The following is an 11,026-nucleotide window of genomic DNA, read 5'->3' on the forward strand; positions in this document are numbered from 1 at the left end:
GAACGCGAGTAACAAAATACAAAGTTAAATAAATACAGTGAAAACACATATATACAGCATCAAAAATACGCAGCAATTTATTTAATATCAAGAAGTCCAATAATCAAACTCGTGTACAATAATGCCCATCATGCACTTCGTGCAAAATGGCCGACTCCATCTAACAGAAATCCTTATTAAGCTTTTAGCTAAACTCATTTTACATCTCTAAATTACATTTCTTTTGTTTATATTAGGCATATTACCAACTTGTCGATATAAAAGCTATGTCCGTTTGAATGATCGTGGAGCAAATCATAACGTTACAATATACATTCTTCTAGACACAAGGTGAGTAGCATAGCTGTTAGCTCTAAGCTAAGTATTACGTCGCGTTAGCCTGCAAGCAACACGGCAAAACAGAACCATTTTGCAGCATGGCATTGTCAGTAACTATATTCCCTTTCTTTGATCGTCAGTGGAAGCAGTCTTTGACACGCTCACTGCGAGTATCGTACAGATATGGCTTCTGTGATGGCGAAACGGGAAGGACCACAATTCATAAGCGAGATTGCTGTGAGGGGCAACGCCGCGGTTCTGGACTACTGTCGCACATCTGTGTCAGCTCTGTCTGGGGCAACAGCAGGAATTCTTGGCTTAACTGGGCTCTACGGCTTCGTCTTTTATTTACTCGCATCGTTTCTACTATCCCTTCTACTCATCCTCAAGGCCGGTCGTCGGTGGAACAAGTGCTTCAAATCTCGGCGACTCCTCTTTACCGGGGGCCTTGTTGGGGGTCTTTTTACCTACATCCTATTTTGGACTTTCCTCTACGGAATGGTGCATGTATACTAAAATGTTATGCTTATATTTGTGACTCAATGTTTGTTAATGATCATAGATGTATTGTCTAATATCTAACACCCCTGTTTGTCCGATGACGGTTTTTTCATGGTTTGATTTTACACACTTATCAAATGAAACATTAGCCTGCTTTTCCTCTTGCACTGAACTTATAAACTGTGTGACCTTAACTTATACATTGTAATTGTTTCTCAGCTCTGTCAATTTAATGGCCATTGTACTTAACATCTAGAATGAAACTAACAAAAACATCCATATAGATTATTCTAAGCAGCCACTGAGGTGATATTCTTGTTAACAAACCAGGTAGTAAAGCACTGCAACTGGGATCATTTTGACCAAATTGTACTAAATAAAAGACAACACAACTATGTGCATTTATGTATCTGCTGTGTACATTTTTATTAGGGAACACAAATTCTACTGGAAAGGATAAAGAAAAAGTCCCAGAGGTATGAAATAATAGAATGTGCTTCTCTATTTTTAATGCTGAATTACAACAGGACTTTATAAAGATTTACTGTATATGTAAACATCTCAGCCCGGCTTTTCTGGTCCAACAGACCTCAACAGCATGTCAAGATTCATTCTACTTTCAACTGAACACATGCAATAAACAAATCCCTTCTGAACAGAAACGGCACTTTGTTCTCTGATTTGGCTTTGATCGTTTCAGCCTAGTGCAGGGCATTTTTATACTGTACCAGCTCTCAGCCTTGTTCAACCAGGGCATGCGTGACCGAGGTATGCAAGCATCCCTTTATGGCTGGTGGGAGTCAGTCAAGGTCATCTCACCCTTCCTTGTATTCACAAAACCAGATCTAGCTTTCTGGATGATGATGCAGCAGCTTTTCTTTCAATCAATCAAAGAATAACTGGTTAACTTCGTGGGGAGAAAGTGATATGGTGCTTTGTCTCTGCGGTTCGAGGAGGGAGAACAGCAGAGTAGCGTTGGCCCGTGTTTCTCGGACAGGTAGGTCCCCGTTTCTCCACTGCCTGGGGATTCTCCTCAGACTGAGGCATTGTGGACGCATCGGTTGGCTCCTGTCCCTCTGCTTTTTCTCCATGTGTGGATGGAGAAAGGTTTGTGACGGCGTGTTGATTGGCTGCTTTCCTGTGTCGTTTGTCTCGGTGCGTCGTCTTGTCCTCCCGGTGCTTTGAGCCCCGGTCTTTTCTACAGGACAGACAGCGTTTTTAAAGGTCTTCCCAATACTGTAATTTTCACTTTACATTAAACATATCAGAGAACTCTTACTTGATGATTTCAAACTTCTTCTCACAGTAGTAGGAACTTGTGTTCATCATGTACAGGAGTATCATGTCACATGCAAAGGCTCCCTGAAACAAACATCAGACATTTCCACATCAGACAAGGCCACAGCTTTTGGAACTGGATTGTGATCGTGATTAGATAGTCAGCCTGAAAATGAACAGATAATCATTACCATCTAGTGGAGACAGACTATACCACACCCATGAGGATTGAACAGAATGCCAATTCTAGATACAATTGAATACATGGATTTCAATATCTAGACTAGAACTTACTGCACCCATCAAAGCAATCGCAGATCCAATGGCAATTAATGTAGGCACAATGTTGAATTTTCCAGCCTGAAAAACAGACTTTCAAAATGATCAGGACTGCCATATTACTACTGGAGATGTAAAAAGAGACACAATGTAATAAAAATAATACAAATCCCTGACATACCCGTCCACTGATCATGATGTCGAAGCGAATTCCATACACTTTATACAAGGTTCGATAGTCCTCCCCGGTTTCATCTTTAAAATATCTGGCATGTCTGGAAAACATACAACACCTACTGAGGACTTCCAACACTTGAGGATCGGTTTAGGTTGAAACACATCATCTTCAAACCTATTTCCCAGTGCATTTCTTACAGAGTTTGATTCAATGTAACATCTTTGTGGGGACATGTACCTGAAGTTGTACCCGGATATGGCCGAGTTGTTTATGCTCAAATCCAAACGGACAAAGTTGTATTCGGGGTTACACTGGGAGTAGTCCTTGTCCAAGTCACAGTTCCACTCAATCTGAATTCCAATCGACCCACCCTAAAAGAAAAGTCAAGAATTCACTAACAGACCTATGTTTACCTTGGGTTTCTTTTTGGCCAACGATGACCTGTGGTTTCTATGTACCTTCACAGCCATGTCCTGGAAGCTATTTCCTGTTAGGCTGACTACATCACCGAGGCGAAAGATGGGGCAGTAAGGATGATCGACTTTATCATAGAGGCATCTCTTCAGATAGGTGTCATCACTGGTGTCAAGGACATTTGATCTAGCAGAGAGGGACAAGAAAACCTGTAGTTTGAACCTCATCCTATTGCTGTGCAGTCACTCTGCTAACCTCTAACAACCAGTATCATTCAGACGTATTCTGAGTCATTATGAGCAACAACATGAAACCCATAGCATTACAAGAACGTCCTTACTTGAAGGGATTTTGACAGTTTAAACATATGAACTCATTCAAAACCAATCCATTTCTACACAATCCATTACTGTAACTGATCAATGTGTTGTGGCACTCAAGACCAAATTCTTAACCCTTGTGCTGCCTTCAATAACGAACCATCGTTGTGTTTACCCAATACAAAAACAAATCTGAGACAGCCCAACGGTTAAAAGAAAATGCTTCACTTTGTTTTTGTACGCGGTAAAGTTGTCGCAAACGACGGTGGGTCACAATGACTGATGGGTGAAAATGACCCGAAGATAACACAAGGGTTAAAACCGGAATAAGCTTTGGTTAGACATCTGACTGCTTTTCTGTCAAACAGACAAGAACTCGGTCAGTGTTCCAGTTGACTAAGCCTGCAGCAACAGTGACGTGAGAGCACACAGGCTGATCTGACACCTGTCCAGGGCAGTGCCTGCTGTCAAGGACATCTCAGATGACCGCCTCACTGTCTCACTGAGCACACAGCAGCACAGGCTGGGAGGGGGGGACAACTTAAAAATAGAAGGGGATCTGTACCCTAACAGCTATTCAAAGCCGTTTTTAGAGCACACAAACCCCCCTCTCTCTTTCTCTCACTCGCCCATAGAGTGTGGAACATGTCAGTGTGTCTCTGGAGATTTCCCCCCCACTTAAAACCTCTCACAGCCACTTACTTGGAGAATTCAAATTTAGGAAACCTGATGAAGTTCTTGACGTACACGGTGAAGTTTTCGGCCACGGCTAGGGAAGCCTCCCTGAAAACAAGAGAAACAGTAGCGTAACGTTCAGAGTAACGTTTTTCACTTAACAGCAAAGGCCACATTTTGACCTCGCTTTAAGACATGTCCTGGCCCACATTGTGCAGGTTTCGATCTTTTGCTAGGATGCAGACAACCTGTGGTGTGGACAAGTGTGGACAGTAGACCAGGCACACTAAAGACTGAAAAGCTCCAAATGGATATATTCTCACAAGGGTTTCCGTTGGTGCTCAACAGGGCACCAGCCGTGTATCTCACAGGTCCCCGTTTCATTAATGCAGAACCCAGTCTTTATTCCTGCAAGAAAATACTGGGGTCATACATTGGAAAGTGGAACTGTTCAGTGGGTAAAATCATGACAGCCACTTTAGGGCAATTGAAATGGAATAAAGTCTGTGTATTCATACTGTGCATCGTGTACACTGAGGACAAATGTGACCAAGGAGTGAAATGGTCGTAATTGACAAGCCAGTCCTTACCATGGCCTGCTTTCACAGCTTGGCCCTCTTCACAGTCATAATTGTTTACACAAAGGCCATCTGGCACCTTGGGGCTCTGGAAAGCATAATATCAGGCTATAATGTTTACACTTGTGAATACCAAGTTAATGTAGTAGATCACATTGTGGGTCCTCGCTGACAGTGGTATGAACTATATATCTACACAACAGCTCTATCTCTCTATCTACTGAGATAACCAAACAAGGAGACTGTCAGAATCTTGTCAACGAGGGGGGAGTCAGATGGCTGAGCGGTTAGGGAATCGGGCTATTAATCAGAAGGTTGCCGGTTCGATTCCCAGTGGTGCATAATGACGTTGTGTGGGCAAGGCACTTCACCCTTCTTGCCTTGGGGGTAATGTCCCTGTACTTACTGTAAGTCGCTCTAGATAAGAGCATCTATTAAATGTAAATGTAAAGTAATGTCAACATGTCTGTGTGCGGTTCCAGCATTTTGACTCATTTTGTTTGTTTAGCCTTTTATGGTAATAGTCATCGCTGTGGTTGTCAACTCACCTCGGCACAGAATGCGAGTCTCTGATTTGGGGTCTCTACGTAGTTTGTAACAATGAAGAATACTTGCTCCCCCTAAAAACACAACGACAAGCACACACAAGATCATCCGTAAGTAGAGTTCAGTTTAGGATTTGTAGCTGTGAAAGTGTTCCCATTTAGCCTGTCACTTGGTGTCATTAGCCTGACAGAGCTGAGTATGTACAGGAAGTAGAACCACAGTATGTGATGGAGTGGACAAGGAAACAGAAAACAAGGGGTTAACTATTGGGGGGCTGGAAACCTCACCTGTGGTGGCATGACATAATCCTCTGCACCCCAAAGGTGAAGTCCAGAGACTGAGTTGTTGGTCAAGGCAACACCTTTGAGTTTGGTGATGACTGAGCTCTGGCAAGTATCTTCCTTCTCTTGGTATCCTTTCTTAACCACAAACACCCATCTGAGAAAGGAGAAATACAAAAAAGAGGTTTATAAAAAGGTATAGAAACCCTTTCTTTGAATTGTGTCTTGTAGATTCTCTGTGTACAGAGTAGGCTATATAGAAGATTAAACTACAACGACATTGATGCAATGTAAACTTCATGTGCTGTTTGATGTGTAAGAGCAAGTCTGGTTTAGGGTTGGTCAATTATATGTCAAAACAGTTACCATTTACTTGTGAAATAAGCTACAGATGGGACTACCAAAAAAGTTTTCAGAATAACGCATGAAATGTTGTAGGTACAGCTTAACGAAAAGAATGAAAAGTATGCAAGTGCCATGTATCAAATGGGCCAACTGCTCAATACACTTCTGTCGATGGCATTCAAACACCAACTGGGCCATTAGCAAACGTTTTTCTTGTAATTATCATTAGCTTGATGAAAGACTAACGATGTAACTTTCAGAACTTAATAGACAATATTTCACATTTCCTTGAGGGAGTTGTAGGCACGCTTCTAGCGTGCCTTAATTGGAGTCAATTATTCATTTTACAACGCCATAAAAAAATATTCCAACTGCATTTGTCAGTAATTCAGCCACAGTTATAACAATAACAGGACAAAGCAGAAATCTTGTCAAATGTGTTTACATTTTTTAAATATAAATATCAAATATAATTTGTAGCAAGTTAGTTGAGGGTGTTATGGCATCCAGCTGACACGAGGACAACCCAATATTTCGAAACATTTGGGCAAGGTTAAATAACGACGCGCTTGACAATTGAATACTGAACGGACCTAAAGCAATTATAGACCCTAAACTGGATCATTTCAGCTGTAATAAATCTAACTACGGCTCAACGGGCTATGCATCGAAATAGTTACACCTTACCCGATTAAGTATCCCAGTATGGCCAATTGATAGAGTCTAAATAATATTCCAACTTTCTTATTTTCGGCAATGACATATTTTTCTGTCTTGTAATTCAGGAGAGAGAAAAAAAACATTCCCAAAGCAGGTCCAGCCATTCCACTTGCTACAACGCCCGGTGACAGCGTGTGCTAAACTGAACAGTGAACAGAGCGGACAGACTTATTTGTCAGTTCCAAATACGCGCTGCCTAAATGTTGAAACAATTGAAACAAAGGTTGGACGTTTATAGTGACTGTATTTGAACTGCTGAGAATGTAAAAAGTTAAATAAAAAATAACTTTGTCGTGGTTTACCCTAGGCTTACATGACATTTATTTGCAGGAATTAACGTGTGCCCCTCATCTGTCGCCTTGAAACGAAGAGCTTGTGAAGTCTGTCAGATCAAGACTTCTTTATCAGGCTTATTTTTCATTCATTTATTTTGAGATATTTAACACAAAACCCTTAGCCTACACACCTCAGTTGAAATAGAACATTTACTGATGACTGACAGCAAAGTAAAAATAGTTTCCGCTACCCGACACTCCCTGGTAGGCTACGTCTTCTCTGGGAGTTGTAAGCGCTATTCTTGAGGCTACTTAATTTGAACACGGAATGGAACTGTCTCAGTATGTGAATCTGTTATCTCCTTTTTTTTCTCCAATTCCTCGTCTAATTGTCTGAAAGGCAAGTGCACCACACTATGACTTATGACACTATGATTATTTTTATGTAACATACCATTTACACAGAATATCAAAGACAATTACATTTACAATTAAAAACGTTATTGTATATTGTTTTATGATTGTAACTTTTACCTTTTACTAGGCGTATAGCCTACAAACACCTATGAGAAAGGAGAAAGAAAAAAAGGTTTATAAAAGGTATTAAAAAAAACTTTGAATAGTCTTGTAGATTTTTTGTGTACAGAGTAGGCTGTATAGAAGTTCAAAATACAACGACATTGATACAAAGTAAACTTATTGTAGGGATTTGAGTGCAAGGCTTTGAGTGCAAGGCACATTGCAAATGCATTTTAGGCCGTCATCTAACAACGTTTCGATTTTTCTAATATATTTATTATTTCTGTCACAATAAATGAAAATGCTTCAGTTGTAAGCAAATGGAATTCGTTTTTTCTATGTCTATAGTTAAGTAGCCTAGGTTATTAAGTAAAGAAACATATTAAAGATAAATAAAATATCCCCATGAAGCAACCTAGTGTTAAACTGTGAGTAGGTAGAAGATTTGACATGCGAGTCAGGTGGCTAAGCGGTGGGGGAATCCGGCTCGTAATCAGAAGGTTGCCGGTTTGATTCGAAGCTGTGCCAAATTACGTGTCTTCATCCTACTTGCCTCGGGGGAAAGTCCCTTTACTTGTGTCTGCTTAACGCATCATACAAAATACATATCCATTACATTAATATTAGGTATCTGCGGTTTAGGTAGTAATTAGTAGCCTTATTACTGTGGCTACTGGTGGAATACAAAAAGCTTATTAAATTGTTGCAAGTTCAAGTCAATGTACCAATTTGTATTGGATATCACTATTCTATTGAGTATACCTTTGCAGTCTGCCCAAAAGCATTCCACTAAATAGGCTCATAATTGCAATTGCCAATCATGTGTATTCTGACCTCTTGTGATAATTAACATTACTGACAAACTTGACAAAATGTGGTCTGGTCAAGTCTGCGGAACGCATTAGAGACAATATCAAAACACCTGGTATTTGTTCTGCGCATGTTTGTAACATTTAACCCTCTTCTAAACATATCAATAGTCTGTATTGGACCATGGAGGTAGGCCAAGTTCAATGTACACAAGGATAGACAAAATGCTACAAATTAAATAGGATGTCAATTTAATGGCAACAATTCTGTGAATACTACTTTTGAGTAGCAATGTGTTCAAAAATGTCAAAGGATAAAAACTAAATTGTGACAAAGCAAAAGGAGATAAGTTATCTTTATTTTAACAATATTGCTTCAATTATATAAAAAGAACAGATTAAGGAATAAGAAACTTGGTGACAGAAACATTGGTGTTTTGGACATTTATTGCCCTCCTCTGAGACGAAGGACAAGATGGAGGGTGGATTCTTTCTGGATGTTGTAGTCTGACAGGGTACGGCCATCTTCCAGCTGTTTGCCGGCAAAAATCAACCTCTGCTGGTCTGGGGGAATGCCTTCTTTGTCCTGGATCTTGGCCTTGACGTTCTCAATGGTGTCGCTTGGCTCAACCTCGAGAGTGATGGTCTTGCCTGTGAGGGTCTTCACGAAGATTTGCATGCCTCCCCTGAGGCGAAGGACAAGATGGAGGGTGGATTCTTTCTGGATGTTGTAGTCTGACAGGGTGCGGCCATCTTCCAGCTGTTTGCCGGCAAAAATCAATCTCTGTTGGTCTGGGGGAATGCCTTCTTTGTCCTGGATCTTGGCCTTGACGTTCTCAATGGTGTCGCTTGGCTCTACCTCGAGAGTGATGGTCTTGCCTGTGAGGGTCTTCACGAAGATTTGCATGCCTCCCCTGAGGCGAAGGACAAGATGGAGGGTGGATTCTTTCTGGATGTTGTAGTCTGACAGGGTGCGGCCATCTTCCAGCTGTTTGCCGGCAAAAATCAATCTCTGTTGGTCTGGGGGAATGCCTTCTTTGTCCTGGATCTTGGCCTTGACGTTCTCAATGGTGTCGCTTGGCTCTACCTCGAGAGTGATGGTCTTGCCTGTGAGGGTCTTCACGAAGATTTGCATGCCTCCCCTGAGGCGAAGGACAAGATGGAGGGTGGATTCTTTCTGGATGTTGTAGTCTGACAGGGTACGGCCATCTTCCAGCTGTTTGCCGGCAAAAATCAATCTCTGTTGGTCTGGGGGAATGCCTTCTTTGTCCTGGATCTTGGCCTTGACGTTCTCAATGGTGTCGCTTGGCTCTACCTCGAGAGTGATGGTCTTGCCCGTGAGGGTTTTCACGAAGATTTGCATGCCTCCCCTGAGGCGAAGGACAAGATGGAGGGTGGATTCTTTCTGGATGTTGTAGTCTGACAGGGTGCGGCCATCTTCCAGCTGTTTGCCGGCAAAGATCAACCTCTGTTGGTCTGGGGGAATGCCTTCTTTGTCCTGGATCTTGGCCTTGACGTTCTCAATGGTGTCGCTTGCCTCTACCTCGAGAGTGATGGTCTTGCCCGTGAGGGTTTTCACGAAGATTTGCATGCCTCCCCTGAGGCGAAGGACAAGATGGAGGGTGGATTCTTTCTGGATGTTGTAGTCTGACAGGGTGCGGCCATCTTCCAGCTGTTTGCCGGCAAAAATCAATCTCTGTTGGTCTGGGGGAATGCCTTCTTTGTCCTGGATCTTGGCCTTGACGTTCTCAATGGTGTCGCTTGGCTCTACCTCGAGAGTGATGGTCTTGCCTGTGAGGGTCTTCACGAAGATTTGCATGCCTCCCCTGAGGCGAAGGACAAGATGGAGGGTGGATTCTTTCTGGATGTTGTAGTCTGACAGGGTACGGCCATCTTCCAGCTGTTTGCCGGCAAAAATCAATCTCTGTTGGTCTGGGGGAATGCCTTCTTTGTCCTGGATCTTGGCCTTGACGTTCTCAATGGTGTCGCTTGGCTCTACCTCGAGAGTGATGGTCTTGCCCGTGAGGGTTTTCACGAAGATTTGCATGCCTCCCCTGAGGCGAAGGACAAGATGGAGGGTGGATTCTTTCTGGATGTTGTAGTCTGACAGGGTGCGGCCATCTTCCAGCTGTTTGCCGGCAAAGATCAACCTCTGTTGGTCTGGGGGAATGCCTTCTTTGTCCTGGATCTTGGCCTTGACGTTCTCAATGGTGTCGCTTGCCTCTACCTCGAGAGTGATGGTCTTGCCTGTGAGGGTCTTAACAAAGATCTGCATGTCTACCTAAACACAAAAATGAGCATTCATTAAAATAAATTCATTTCAAAACAAATGTGGTTGGCATCACAATGCTCCAAAAAGCGAGTATCAAATATAAATGACAAACATAAGAAATGCCGACATTGAAGGTTAAACTACAAAATATGATATCCATCACAAGCGCCATTTTAGACATCCAAGCTAGCTACCAGCCTATGGCTACCACCACCGTGTTTTTCGCACTGTACTTTGTACAGCTAATGGAGGGTTAGCGTTAGCATGACTACGCATTAGGTAGATAGGCTAAACAACTTTATACAAAATAAACGCGACGTTAAGCATTTACAACGTTTAAATTATAGATCGCAGTCTTTATTCGAATTATGAAGGACATTTTGGTAAGCATTCCATTTGGTCTACAGAAGTAGTGAGCTAGTGTACACAGTACTAGCTAGGTACTGTAGCTACCTTTAGACTACTAATAAAGGATTAGGCTACGTCTAGGTTCAATAGCTGGCGTCGAAAGAGTCTACCCTCTATAAATAAATCCGACCAAGAATTGTTAATACACTTGAATAAGAATTATTACATTCTTGAACGGGAATAAAACTACTTACTGTAAATTGAGTACGATCTGATACAATTTCGTTGTGTTCTCAGCTTCTCTTACCCTACTAGCGACAGGGTGGTGACATATATACTAAGCGGATGTGGTGACGTACTTTGCAATGTC

The 11,026-nt window shown here is 42.1% G+C and overlaps 3 protein-coding genes across 3 annotated transcripts; 1 reads left to right on the top strand and 2 right to left on the bottom strand.

Moving 5' to 3' along the window:
* The first annotated feature begins 459 nt into the window (after nt 1–459).
* On the top strand, nt 460–1,481 carry emc6 (ER membrane protein complex subunit 6). Its single transcript, XM_047020078.1, has one exon. The coding sequence runs from the start codon at nt 502–504 to the stop codon at nt 832–834; it is 333 nt and encodes a 110-aa protein (XP_046876034.1). The 5' UTR covers nt 460–501; the 3' UTR covers nt 835–1,481.
* Nucleotides 1,217–7,228, bottom strand: p2rx5 (purinergic receptor P2X, ligand-gated ion channel, 5). The gene is made up of 12 exons (XM_047020077.1): nt 6,401–7,228; nt 5,375–5,525; nt 5,090–5,161; nt 4,554–4,629; nt 4,287–4,371; nt 3,991–4,071; nt 3,013–3,154; nt 2,792–2,925; nt 2,558–2,651; nt 2,392–2,457; nt 2,099–2,181; nt 1,217–2,017 (listed from the first exon to the last, which is right to left on the bottom strand). Exons 1-12 carry the CDS (start codon nt 6,535–6,537, stop codon nt 1,723–1,725), a joined length of 1,416 nt encoding a protein of 471 aa, XP_046876033.1. The 5' UTR covers nt 6,538–7,228; the 3' UTR covers nt 1,217–1,722.
* A 1,148-nt stretch (nt 7,229–8,376) lies between these two features.
* On the bottom strand, nt 8,377–11,007 carry ubb (ubiquitin B). The gene is made up of 2 exons (XM_047020076.1): nt 10,911–11,007; nt 8,377–10,317 (listed from the first exon to the last, which is right to left on the bottom strand). The coding sequence occupies exon 2, from the start codon at nt 10,309–10,311 to the stop codon at nt 8,482–8,484; it is 1,830 nt and encodes a 609-aa protein (XP_046876032.1). The 5' UTR covers nt 10,312–10,317; nt 10,911–11,007; the 3' UTR covers nt 8,377–8,481.
* Nucleotides 11,008–11,026: the final 19 nt, after the last annotated feature.

Source organism: Hypomesus transpacificus, chromosome 5 (genome assembly GCF_021917145.1).
Source record: "Hypomesus transpacificus isolate Combined female chromosome 5, fHypTra1, whole genome shotgun sequence".
Taxonomy (NCBI): Eukaryota; Metazoa; Chordata; class Actinopteri; order Osmeriformes; family Osmeridae; genus Hypomesus; species Hypomesus transpacificus.

Bases quoted from the DNA above. Each gene is read 5' to 3' on its own strand.
- emc6 (XM_047020078.1), top strand. From the start codon at position 502: ATGGCTTCTGTGATGGCGAAACGGGAAGGACCACAATTCATAAGCGAG.
- p2rx5 (XM_047020077.1), bottom strand. From the start codon at position 6,537: ATGGCTGGACCTGCTTTGGGAATGTTTTTTTTCTCTCTCCTGAATTAC. The intron at 2,926-3,012 runs GTACATAGAAAC...CTTTTCTTTTAG, and splicing joins TCCAGGACATGGCTGTGAAG to GGTGGGTCGATTGGAATTCA. The intron at 2,182-2,391 runs GTAAGTTCTAGT...TGTTTGTTTCAG, and splicing joins CGATTGCTTTGATGGGTGCA to GGAGCCTTTGCATGTGACAT.
- ubb (XM_047020076.1), bottom strand. From the start codon at position 10,311: ATGCAGATCTTTGTTAAGACCCTCACAGGCAAGACCATCACTCTCGAG.